The sequence below is a fragment of the Esox lucius genome, chromosome 3 (assembly GCF_011004845.1).
Source record: "Esox lucius isolate fEsoLuc1 chromosome 3, fEsoLuc1.pri, whole genome shotgun sequence".
In the NCBI taxonomy this organism is placed as follows: domain Eukaryota; kingdom Metazoa; phylum Chordata; class Actinopteri; order Esociformes; family Esocidae; genus Esox; species Esox lucius.
In genome coordinates this window covers 18,128,926-18,140,487 of record NC_047571.1, presented here as the reverse complement: position 1 = coordinate 18,140,487, position 11,562 = coordinate 18,128,926, and the positions used below count along the sequence as shown (strand labels likewise).

Here is an 11,562-nt window from a genome sequence, read left to right as displayed (position 1 = left end):
CAGCCCAAACCGGATTTGAATAAAGCATAAAACCATTTCCAAAAAAGATATAATGAAAAAATAAGCACAACCCATTTACTGAAAACAAAAACATCCTCACAACTCCTTAGTTTATTTTAATGTTACTATTTTACATTCATACATTCCAACAACAAAAGCATGTTTTTCAAAGTCAAATGTTCACAGCCTACAATACAACCACAACGGTCAAGATGAGGTAGATGACGGTAAGGTCACGGCTACCATCGGGTGAGTCGCCAAATCTCTAATAAGACACATACGCACAACAGAAGATGCTCCAGTGACGATTGTGAGAAGCAAATTGCATAAATCATGTGTTTTTCTAATTATCTACATACAAGACACATTCTATGGGTCAAAAGGGTTTGATCAATATCAAAGTGTCTGATCATTAATCAATATATCAACACTGTGTTACTTTCTGGAAAGTGTGATTAATATGTTTTGGTGTATTTGTTAAACATCTACCATTACAGCTTTGATGACAATGTTCAATACTTTTTTTGCTGCTGGCAAGTTGTATAGTGCAAGTTAACATATCCTACCCCCACAACATTCAGTAGATAAGACTCAAGATATTTTGGTCTTGTGCAAAGATTTCATCAATTTTTCTGTTTTTAGAAGAGGATACACTCCATCAGTATTCAATTCATATTACTACACTTTCATATGATTATCAGTCCAAAATGCTTGTTGAAATAAATAAGAATCACTAATGTAAAGGACATTTCATTTTAAATACTACCAAAAATCTGACATGAGAAATGTGAGGGGAAAAAACATATGGTAAGAAGAAATCTTAGGTAGATACTTTGAGCCTTGCTGGCAAACCCAGAATCCAGACAGAAAGACATTATCATGACATCAAACACAGAATGCAGAGAAAGACATCAGTATGATACTAAAACAAAACTGATAAAAGTGACACAATACTAAAAATATAAAAAACCCTCCACAAGCCGTAATAGGGTTGATTTAATATATTAATCATGTAAACAAAGCTCTTAACAACAGATATTAATCCTAAGATCCCTTAACTCTTAGCATACAAATGGTATTTCCTCTTCATTGTAAGACATATTACAACATTACCTTCACTGTAAATGTGTAACCATTGAGTGTATGAGAATGAGTATGCTTACATGTAACAGAACTCACTAAGGCATATTCTTTGGATGACCCTGTGCAGTAAAATATAAAAAAACATTCCTACCTGATTTCAGGTTTATTGATCTACTCATTGGAAAATTACAGTAATACACCCAATCTCTGATTATCCATGGTTTCATGTAAAAACCCTGCAACTGTAGGTGATTTGACTTGATGAATTAAGGTATATAGGTGGTGCTCTATGCTGTCAATACTATCAGGCACAGAAAACAGAACACTTAGCAACGCTAAAGCCAGAGATAAGACCACAGGCACAGTCAACAACAGGATCAGGTGGCAGTGAAAGTTTTGCTCATTCCTCAGCATCCTTATCTAATAAGAGCTGATGAAAATCATGGAAATGTATCATCTTTGTCAGAGTATCAGCCCGATAGAGATGGATAATTTGTCAACAGGACTCGGGGCTGTTCTCATTCGCTCCAATTGAATGGATAAGTTGATTATTAAAGAGACACAGGAACAACTTAGCGAGGGTAAACATATTACAGTGAAAAGGCACAAATGAAACAAAATCCCATGTCCTTGTGGTGTCCCATTCGAATGGATGAGACTGCACTGTGGCTTGGATATTGATTAGAAATGTTATCACAGACTGACCAGTATATAAAATATACACTAGATATTTAGGTTGCTCAAGTTCTGAGTAATCTACTAGCAGATTTGGATTTCTTCTTGAGGGTTGATATGAAACAGGCAGACAGGTGAAGGGGGACAGTAAGAAGAAAGGGAAAGAATAGGAGGGGTTGAGGGCAAGGTGCACATGTGGATGTCTTTGGTCGGTCATATCAGCTCAGGGGTATCAACAAGATCACAACAGATAAGAAAGTAACACCACTTGACACTGAAGGTGAGAAAGATAGTAGCTTGCCTATCGTGACGGACAACTTCTGTTTAAGTCTCACTTTAAAAACCCTGAGATAAAGCGTAGGTCCATGACTGGACATACCAAGAAGAACTGCATTCATCACAGCTGCACATTTACAATCTTTGAATAAATCCCATTTACCAGTGGTGACTCGCTCATTGCAGAAAGAAAATAAATCAGTATTATTAGCGCAGATCTCTGAGCCTCAGTGTCTATGAATTGCAAACAGGCTCAGATTAGGGACCGAACCCAACACAGACCTGAGGTAAGACAAACTACCTCTGTTCCAAACACATTGCAACAAGGTGGAGGAGCATCACAGATAAGTCACTCCCATCTGCCTTCACCATTCACATGTCCATTACATTCTCAGGGCCTAATACGTATTTCTGGTATCTTGATAGACAGGGAATTGTTGTGATTGGAACAGACCAGGGAACATTCTCTGATTAGAGTTTGTGTGACGGGAGGTCAACTGGACAGCGGCTGTGCCCTCAGACAGACAAGCCAGTAATAGTCATGATTGTTAGCTGGTCTGAGATCAGTGGTAAGCGGGTATCCACCTATCTGGTTCGGGTCTGTGAGACAGGAGGGCATTAGTCTCAGGGTCAAACATGGCGCCCAGTGAGGAAGTAGAGCGGTCGGTCCTCACTGCAGTTTGCCGTCTGAAACTCGTCCCGAAGACGGAACTGCCACTCATCTTCCAGCTCCAGTCGGACGATGGTCTGACGAAGAGAGTTGCGGTCCTGGCAAATCACACATAACGTGGCACCTAAAGGAGGGGTCAGAGGTCGTTAGGTTTTGAACATGTGTGTTTTACTAAACTACACATTGTCACATAGAGCAGCTTGTTTTTAACATGTGTGTTTTACTAAACTACACATTGTCACATAGAGCAGCTTGTTTTTAACATGTGTGTTTTACTAAACTACACACTGTCACATAGAGCAGCTTGTTTTTAACATGTGTGTTTTACTAAACTACACATTGTCACATAGAGCAGCTTGTTTTTAACATGTGTGTTTTACTAAACTACACACTGTCACATAGAGCAGCTTGTATTTAACGTGTGTTTTACTAAACTACACACTGTCACATAGAGCAGCTTGTTTTTAACATGTGTGTTTTACTAAACTACACATTGTCACATAGAGCAGCTTGTTTTTAACATGTGTGTTTTACTAAACTACACATTGTCACATAGAGCAGCTTGTTTTTAACATGTGTGTTTTACTAAACTACACATTGTCACATAGAGCAGCTTGTTTTTGACATGTGTTTTACTAAACTACACATTGTCACATAGAGCAGCTTGTTTTTAACATATGTGTTTTACTAAACTACACATTGTCACATTGAGCAGCTTGTTTTTAACATGTGTGTTTTACTAAACTACACATTGTCACATTGAGCAGCTTGTTTTTAACATGTGTGTTTTACTAAACTACACATTGTCACATAGAGCACGTCATCTTGGGATACATTAGGATCACACGCTAAAGCACCTGTCACAAATCTAGTCTAATTCACGCAGGGCAAAAAAAAAAAACACTGACATGGCATCATTTACCTTTGAGGAAGTGGAAATTCTTGAGGAGGCCGGAAACGACGAAGGAGTCACACAGGTAGAGCATCAGGCCGCTGAAGACCAGGCCCTGGTGGTCCAGGTTTGTGGAGTGTGGCCGGGAACTGACGTAGCACACTGACACCTAAGGATGTAGAGGTCACAGTCACATCATTATTATGTATGGTAACATCCCATTAGGCCAAGCTATACACCAGAAATGTTGAAAACCTGTCATTAGCATTAATATTCCATGCATGGGATGGATACCTTGTTGCGTGATCTCCAATTGTTTTCTAAGATTGTTCAGCTCATACTGTACCTTGCCAGGGCCCCTGATAAGGTTCAGTAGTGGCCTAAATATCTTACACCTGGGCCTATGCTGGGGCAGCTGTCATAATATTTTACCTCAGGTTCTATGTTGAGGTAACAGTTAAAATATTTTACATCTGAGCCTATGCTGAGGTAAATGTCTATATATCTTATATCAGGGCCTATGTTGAGGTAACTGTCAAATATCTTACTTCATGGCCTATGTTGAGGTAACTGTCAAATATCTTACTTCATGGCCTATGTTGAGGTAACTGTCTAAATATCTTACTTCAGGGCCTATGTTGAGGTAGCTGTCTATGGACAACACAGGGTTGGTACGGTTCTGTATGGCCTTGGGAAATAGTCTGTGGCTGCAGCTCTGGAGGAACTTCTCCAGCAGGAACTGAGCTGGGGCAGCCAGGAGAGTCTGTTCACTGTCCGGGGCACAGACATACTGGGATGGGCTGATGAGGGCTGGGTTCTCCATCACCTGAAGGAAGAGCAGACAAGAAGTTTAAGGGGATTGATTGTTCCAGACATATTCTGAATAACACACAGCACCATATATATTGTATCTCACTAAGATTAAAAAGACGAGTAGATGTGGTAGGAAACCAAGGAGAAGAAAACCAACCACGAGTTTGGGTTTGACCAGGAAGTCCTTGTGTCCTCCAAAGGGGATGTGTTTCTTCATCAGGCTGAAGTGGTTGAAACGACAGAGCAGGAGACCACTGCTGTTGGCTCTCAGGTTGAAGTCCACTTCCTCACAGCTGTACCTGTTCAGATCGTACTGGACGTTCTGAGTCAGGTCCACGTTGAGCATGACAAAGTCGTGGAGGTGACACCGGGAGAAGGGGGCGCTGGGCGGGCGCCGGGCTAGAGCGCTGCTCCACTTGCGGGTGCCACACATGGCGTAGAGGGAGATCTTAGGGGTGGCCTCCATGTGCTGCAGTACTGTCTTCAGGGACACATTGGTAAGGCTGGGCCCGGCCTCTGCCACCTCACTGAAGGAGAGACGTAAGAGCTGGTCGTCAAGTGGGTTTTAATGAGTCAGTAATCAGAGGGGTTTTGGAGGTGTTTATACACTACATACTGGCATCCCTGTGTGGGCCAGGTTCTGCTGTTACCTGTACCTGTTACTGTCCTGGGGTTGGTGTGCGTTCCAGAGCACACAGGAGTCATCCATCATTACTATAAAGGGCCAGACGTCCTGCCTCTTGACCCCCTGCTCCTCCAGACGGTTCCTCTCCAGCTCCAGGTTGTGGTAGGACAGCTCCTTTATCATGAACCGTGCCGCCCCTGGGACATGTTGCAGCTATGTTATTGATGGTGTGTGTCTCAGTACTACTTCTGATCAGGGTTTTGACCATAATGATACAGACAATGAGAAAGACCCATTGATTCTTATTAATTAGTTTTGCCTAGCCATATGACCTGATTAGGAAGAAGTCTGGAACCTGGTTATCACCGCCAACTCTGAAAGCTTCAGGTTGGATCACAGTCACAGATTGTATGAACACAGCAGGACAAGATTTGCCAAACATTAACCACTTTATTGGTTCAAATGATGACTTCATTGGTTACTTGTTAAACTGTCCTGTCATGTCACCCTTTACCTAATGCCCCAGCAGCTACAACACTACTGGTCCATCCATAAAGACTAAACCTGATTGGTGGATCCATTTGTCAGACTATCGTCTTGGCAATGATTTTTAAACCCATCCCTTCTAGATACGTATTCAACTTTCACCTAAAACCGCTACGTATGCATGTGACTCACGCAGACAGCAATATACAGTAGATTGTTCACTGAGAACGCTTTAAATACATACTGTTGCTACACGAATGCCAAGTAGGGCAAAGGTGTCCTTTGACACAGATCTTGTGTCAGTGTTGTATTTTGTATTTTTAGTTCCTGACTCAGAACAACACCTAAACAAACCGCGTCCTCAAAGCCCAGACACTCACCGACTCCGGCACTGTTGAACATGGCTGGCAGCACCAGCAGGATATGGTTTGGCCAGTACTTCCTGTAGTGCTGCATCTCATACTGCTTTACTACCAGGATGTGAAGGTGGGCCGCACCCTCCATAGCGTGGAAGATGTTTAGAAGGCCGTGCTCCTGCCGCCCCGTCGTCGGGGTGAAGATCGGGCTCTTCACCAGACTGGGGTCCTGGGAGGACAAAGGTGAGGTATGGTTAAAGTTGAATAGTGGTGCAGGCTAAGGGCAGAGGTCGTCATGTCAACAAGACTGAGAACTAAGCTGAAAATTCACAAGATCAAGCTGTTTCCACTAGGGTTTGGGCCCAGGGCTCCAGTAGCATTACACAGGAAACTGTAAGGGAAGGAGAGATACAGAGGTACATAGCTGGCTTTGTGAAGATGTCATTGGACAGTTTAGTACACACAATAGAACCATGATAGCCCTCTACCCCCCAGGAGCAGATACGGAAATGGACAACAGGTCTTCAAGACCAATTTTAATGTCACATAAGTTCCGTCTCATGGAATGAACGTTTTTTTCAATTCACCACTGTTCCCCACACTGCACCTTGGCAAAGACGAGGGGCAGCCTCATGCTCTCCAGGTGGCTGCCCTGCTGGCTGAAGACAAAGTGGTGTTCCTTGGCTTTGGGGATGATGAAGTGGAGTTGCACCTCCTCTCCCAGCATGGACGAGCAGAAAGTGAAAGCGTGGAACGTGCACTCCGACAGCTGAACACAAACGCATCATCACGCATTGTCACAAATACAGAACACACACTGGATTTACAATGGGTGTGGTTGGAATATAAGACACAGCAATATTGAAGCAGGTGTTATGGCAGGTGTTACGTTAGTTAAGCCAATAAATCAAGTTCTCCCAACTAAGTGACAATGACAAACTAGCTGTTCCCCCTCAGAGCCATATTTAGATTTAAATACATGGCTTTTTTTAAACCTTTTGCACTCACCTGTGTGGCAGGGTTGGCTTCACCATAATGGTGACACTGTTCACAATGGTGAAATGCATTGTGGGCCGCGAACATACTCAGCCGTATGGACACTGTCTGCCTCTTTACAGGCATTTGGTTCTCTTCTTCCAGTTTAGGATCTGTTTAGACAAGCAAAAATTTACACCGGCAATGCTATTTAGTTTAGGAAAAATTAATCATTAAATTGGCAGTAACACACACATAAACTTGCAACCACAGATTTTAGCTCAAATTTTTAACTCAACCAATGTTTTGTGGCATGCAGTTAAATCGGTCTCTAAATCAATCAAAGAAAGGGCAGCTTGTAACTGCAATGACAGGGATGAGTATAAAACTGGTTTTATTTGCTGCTGACCTTTCAAGCCATTTGGCATCTTAGCAGTGTAAACAGCACTAGCCCGCCTGAACTTCGGGTCTCTGGGGAAAAGGTCTACGGGTAGCTTGGGGATCTCCTCGATGTCTGGCCACTGCGGACAGGCTTGGGGTACAGCCTCTGATGTTTCCGTCATCTCTAGGGGAGGAGGGTTACACATCAACATACGGTACATTTACATCAACTACAGTTTCTGGACTTAGAAGGCAAAGGAAGGGAAAGGGACACAAAAAGAGACAGAGGCAAAGAGAGAGACAGAGAAACAACGGAGGAAGAGGCAGAGAGACTGAGACAGACAAAGATGGTGACAGCGAGAGACAAAGAAACAGATAAATAGGGAGATAGATACGCAAAGGATGAAAAAAGAACTAGGTTAAACAGAACACTGCCCCTCACCTTCCTCCAGCTCCTCTTCATCATACACATCTACTTCCAGTAGTCTTATTAACATACGGAACAGGATGCGTAGAAACTGCAGGTAAGCACCAGTCTTTCCCACCTATCACGGGCAAAACCAACAGAGGAGTTAAATGGACTACCTGGTTGTCACCACTCTGACATTGCATTCAGCCAACAACCCCTAATGTTCAGAACGCATTCAAAGAGCATCTTTAGACGCGGCAGCGTTGGTCATACAGCCCTGTCGGGAGTGGGATAGATCCTCTGGATCAGAATGGCAGGAGTACAAGAGGTGAATTCACATCAGTATGCAGCTCTGTTATACGCCGTGCAGTGTGCACTGTGGATGGAGAATTAGGAAGGAGGTGATATACTGAATTAATATGATATCTAACCTGTGGGGGTCCACTGAGAAGCAGGCGCCGTGGGTGTGGCACCGGGGGGGCTTCGTGGTCCGCATGGTGCTGCCTGGCTATGGTCCACTGTCTGTAGAAGAGACTCTGCTCTGCCCCCTGGAGGTTAGGGTTGAAGTCGGGCCTCAGAGGGCTGCTCCAGCTGACGTCGGCGTGAGGCAACAGGGAGAAGGAGCTCAGCTGACTCCCCGATTCGCCGGCTAGGAGGCTGTAGGCGGCGCGTGACAGGATGACGGTCCGGGGAAACACGGGCGGGGACTTGCGGCCCCGACCACACTGTGTGGACTGACTGGGGCGCTGGTTGGAGGAGGACGGGGAGGATGAGGAGGTGGCCGAGGAGCAGAAAGAGGGAGGGGCTTTAGTGGGCTGGGCCACGGCACTGCCCATGGAGTCACACTCCTTTTTGACCTGGTGGGGGGAGAAGGAGGTGGCGACAGGACCAGTCCCATCGTCCATCATGACGCTCCCCACTTTGCCTCCTTGGGCGCAGGAGGTTGATGTGGAGGGCTTCTGGGAGGAATCTGGGATATCAGACGAGCTCTCTGCCAGAGAGCCTGATTAACACAGAGGGATGAGCAGAGAGAATTCAAACTCATTATTATTTCATCACACCATGAACTTTCTGTACAACTGTAACACCATTACTACACATTATCCTGGATTGTAAAATCATCACTACACATTATCCTGGACTGTAACATCATTCCTACACATTATCCTGCACTGTAACATCATCACTACACATTATCCAGAGCAATTCATGGTCTAACTGAACTAAATTAAATTCAGCCTGTTCTGTAAATATGACAGGTCTGTTTTCCATGGACCTACCAGAGCCTCTTGTAGCAGCGCTGCCATTGCTCTGGGGCCTCTCCATGTCCATGTGCAGGTCCAGGTCTGGGTCCTGGGGGGAGCTGGTCTTGTCTGTGTCCTGGTGCCGATGGGGGTCCTGCACCCCTCCCAGGGACACATATGAGCAGGCCAGACCCACCTCCTGTTCCAGCGCTGTACGTGTCAGGTAGCTGGAGTCAATGAGACGCAGATCACAGTACTTCAGGGACCTAGAAAAGGAAAATATAGGAAAGTGAGGGAATCAATCCGATCCATGATGAAGATAACTGTTATAATAATTAATTTGCTGTACATCACATTATAATAGTTCATATGCTGTACGTCACATGATAATAGTTAATATGCTTTACATCACATTATAATAGTTCATATGCTGTATGTCACATAATAATAGTTAATATGCTTTACATCACATTATAATAGTTCATATGCTGTACATCACATTATAATAGTTCATATGCTGTACATCACATTATAATAGTTCATATGCTGTACATCATATAATATTAGGTCATATGCTGTACATCACATTATAATAGTTCATATGCTGTATATCATATTATACTAGTTCATATGCTGTACATCATATTATAATAGTTAATATGCTGTACATCACATTATAATAATTAATATGCTGTACATCACATTATAATAGTTAATATGCTTTACATCACATTATAATAGTTAATATGCTGTACATCACATTCTAATAGTTCATATGCTGTATATCATATTATACTAGTTCATATGCTGTACATCATATTATAATAGTTCATATGCTGTACATCACATTATAATAATGAATATGCTGTACATCACATTATAATAATTAATATGCTGTACATCACATTATAATAGTTAATATGCTTCACATCACATTATAATAGTTAATATGCTGTACATCACATTCTAATAGTTCATATGCTGTATATCATATTATAATAGTTCATATGCTGTACATCATATTATAATAGTTCATATGCTGTACATCACATTATAATAATGAATATGCTGTACATCACATTATAATAGTTCATATGTTGTACATTACATTATAATAGTTCGTATGCTGTAAATCCCAGTAGGCGGCTTCTACAGTGGTATAAGTGATGTGTGAGTTCAGTACCTTGGGAAGGTCTCTCCTAGGGGGTCTTTCCCAGTGAGGATGACGATGCAGGGAAGCCCCTCCAGATCTTCATAGGTGTGAGGGACCCAGTCCTCACTCTCAGCCCGCCAGGCCTGCAGTAACAACACAACATAGTTAGAATTGGAAACCAAGTTCTCCGGGTCCCAAATGACCCAAATGTCTCCGCCTCAGACGGGAGCGGGTGAGCCCCTTGATGTGATGGTGACACGTTTCTCGGAGACGCTGCCAGCAAACCACTAAAGGGGGCGTGTCCACATGAACAGCCACCCTGTCCCCCCTCCTCTGTCTCACCATGAGTCGGTTGGTGAAGTGTTGGGCCAGGCTGAGCTCGGTGGCAGGGCTTCCCAGCACCACGGCAAAGCAGAACTGGAGACCCAGCTTGTCCCTGACATCCTCCAGGCGCTCGCGGGCAAGCATGGCGAGCTGCAGAGAGGGCACCCGGACCAGCAGCATGTGACCCCGGCCCTGGGACCTCTCCCGGCCCGGGGCGCTGATCAGATCCTCCACCATGGCCAGGGTTTCAGGGGTGATGTGGTCCCGTAGGGAAGGAGACGAGGTCAGAGCCATCATGGCTTCTGTGTACTGCTGGATCAACAGGTAGCTCCGGATCACCATGCTGTGTAGGTGGGGGTGCCTGCAACAGGACAAGAAGAGGTGGTGATGTTGGTGGGTAGCTGGTCAGACAAGAGCTCTCTGATGACACATACATTATGCCTGAATTGTCCACATAGCTGATATGTTACATATTGCTGTAATACACATTTATATATATAAAGTATTTGAACCCCTGCTGATTTTGTATGTTTGCGCACTGACAAAGAAATGATCAGTCTACAATTTTAATGATAGGTTTATTTGAACAGTGAGAGACAGAATAACAACAACAACAACAACAAAAAACATGTCAAAAACTTTAGAAATTGAATTGCATTATAATGAGTGAAATAAGTATTTGATCCCCTCTCAATCAAAAAGATTTCTGGCTCCCAGGTGTCTTTTATACAGGTAACAAGTTGATATTAGGAGCACAATCTTAAAGGAAGTACTCCTAAACTCATCTTGTTACCCGTATAAAAAAACACCTGTCCACAGAAGCAATCAATCAAACAGATTCCAAACTCTCCACCATGGCCAAGACCAAAGAGCTGTCCAAGGATGTCAGCGACAAGATTGTAGACCTACACAAGGCTGGAATGGGCTACAAGACCATCGCCAAGCAGCTTGGTGAGAAGGTGAAAACAGTTGGTGCAAAATCTCACCTCGTGGAGTTGCAATGATCATGAGAATGGTGAGGAATCAGCCCAGAACTACATGGGAGGATCTTTTCAATGATCTCAAGGCAGCTGGGACCATAGTCACCAAGAAAACAATTGGTAACACACTACGCCATGAAGGACTGAAATCCTGCAGCACCCGCAAGGTACCCCTGTTCAAGAATGCACATGTACAGGCCCGTCTGAAGTTTGCCACTGA

General features: G+C 43.7%; 1 protein-coding gene across 4 annotated transcripts in view; it reads right to left on the bottom strand.

The window, feature by feature from the left end:
* Positions 1–96: 96 nt before the first annotated feature.
* Positions 97–11,562, bottom strand: part of greb1l (GREB1 like retinoic acid receptor coactivator) — a 55,995-nt gene continuing 44,529 nt past the window's right edge. For 3 of the 4 annotated variants that reach the window (XM_020045516.3, XM_010886484.4, XM_020045517.3), the window contains 14 exons: positions 10,381–10,723; positions 10,069–10,181; positions 8,922–9,151; positions 8,073–8,644; positions 7,675–7,777; positions 7,261–7,416; positions 6,885–7,024; positions 6,484–6,645; positions 5,901–6,105; positions 5,060–5,231; positions 4,567–4,936; positions 4,222–4,422; positions 3,627–3,765; positions 97–2,828 (listed from right to left, as the gene is read on the bottom strand). In XM_020045516.3, the coding sequence (XP_019901075.2) occupies positions 2,665–2,828; positions 3,627–3,765; positions 4,222–4,422; positions 4,567–4,936; positions 5,060–5,231; positions 5,901–6,105; positions 6,484–6,645; positions 6,885–7,024; positions 7,261–7,416; positions 7,675–7,777; positions 8,073–8,644; positions 8,922–9,151; positions 10,069–10,181; positions 10,381–10,723 (3,070 nt within the window). In that variant the 3' untranslated portion in view covers positions 97–2,664. The remainder of the gene's footprint in view (positions 2,829–3,626; positions 3,766–4,221; positions 4,423–4,566; positions 4,937–5,059; positions 5,232–5,900; positions 6,106–6,483; positions 6,646–6,884; positions 7,025–7,260; positions 7,417–7,674; positions 7,778–8,072; positions 8,645–8,921; positions 9,152–10,068; positions 10,182–10,380; positions 10,724–11,562) is intronic. The other variant, XM_029118766.2, reaches the window with a different exon arrangement.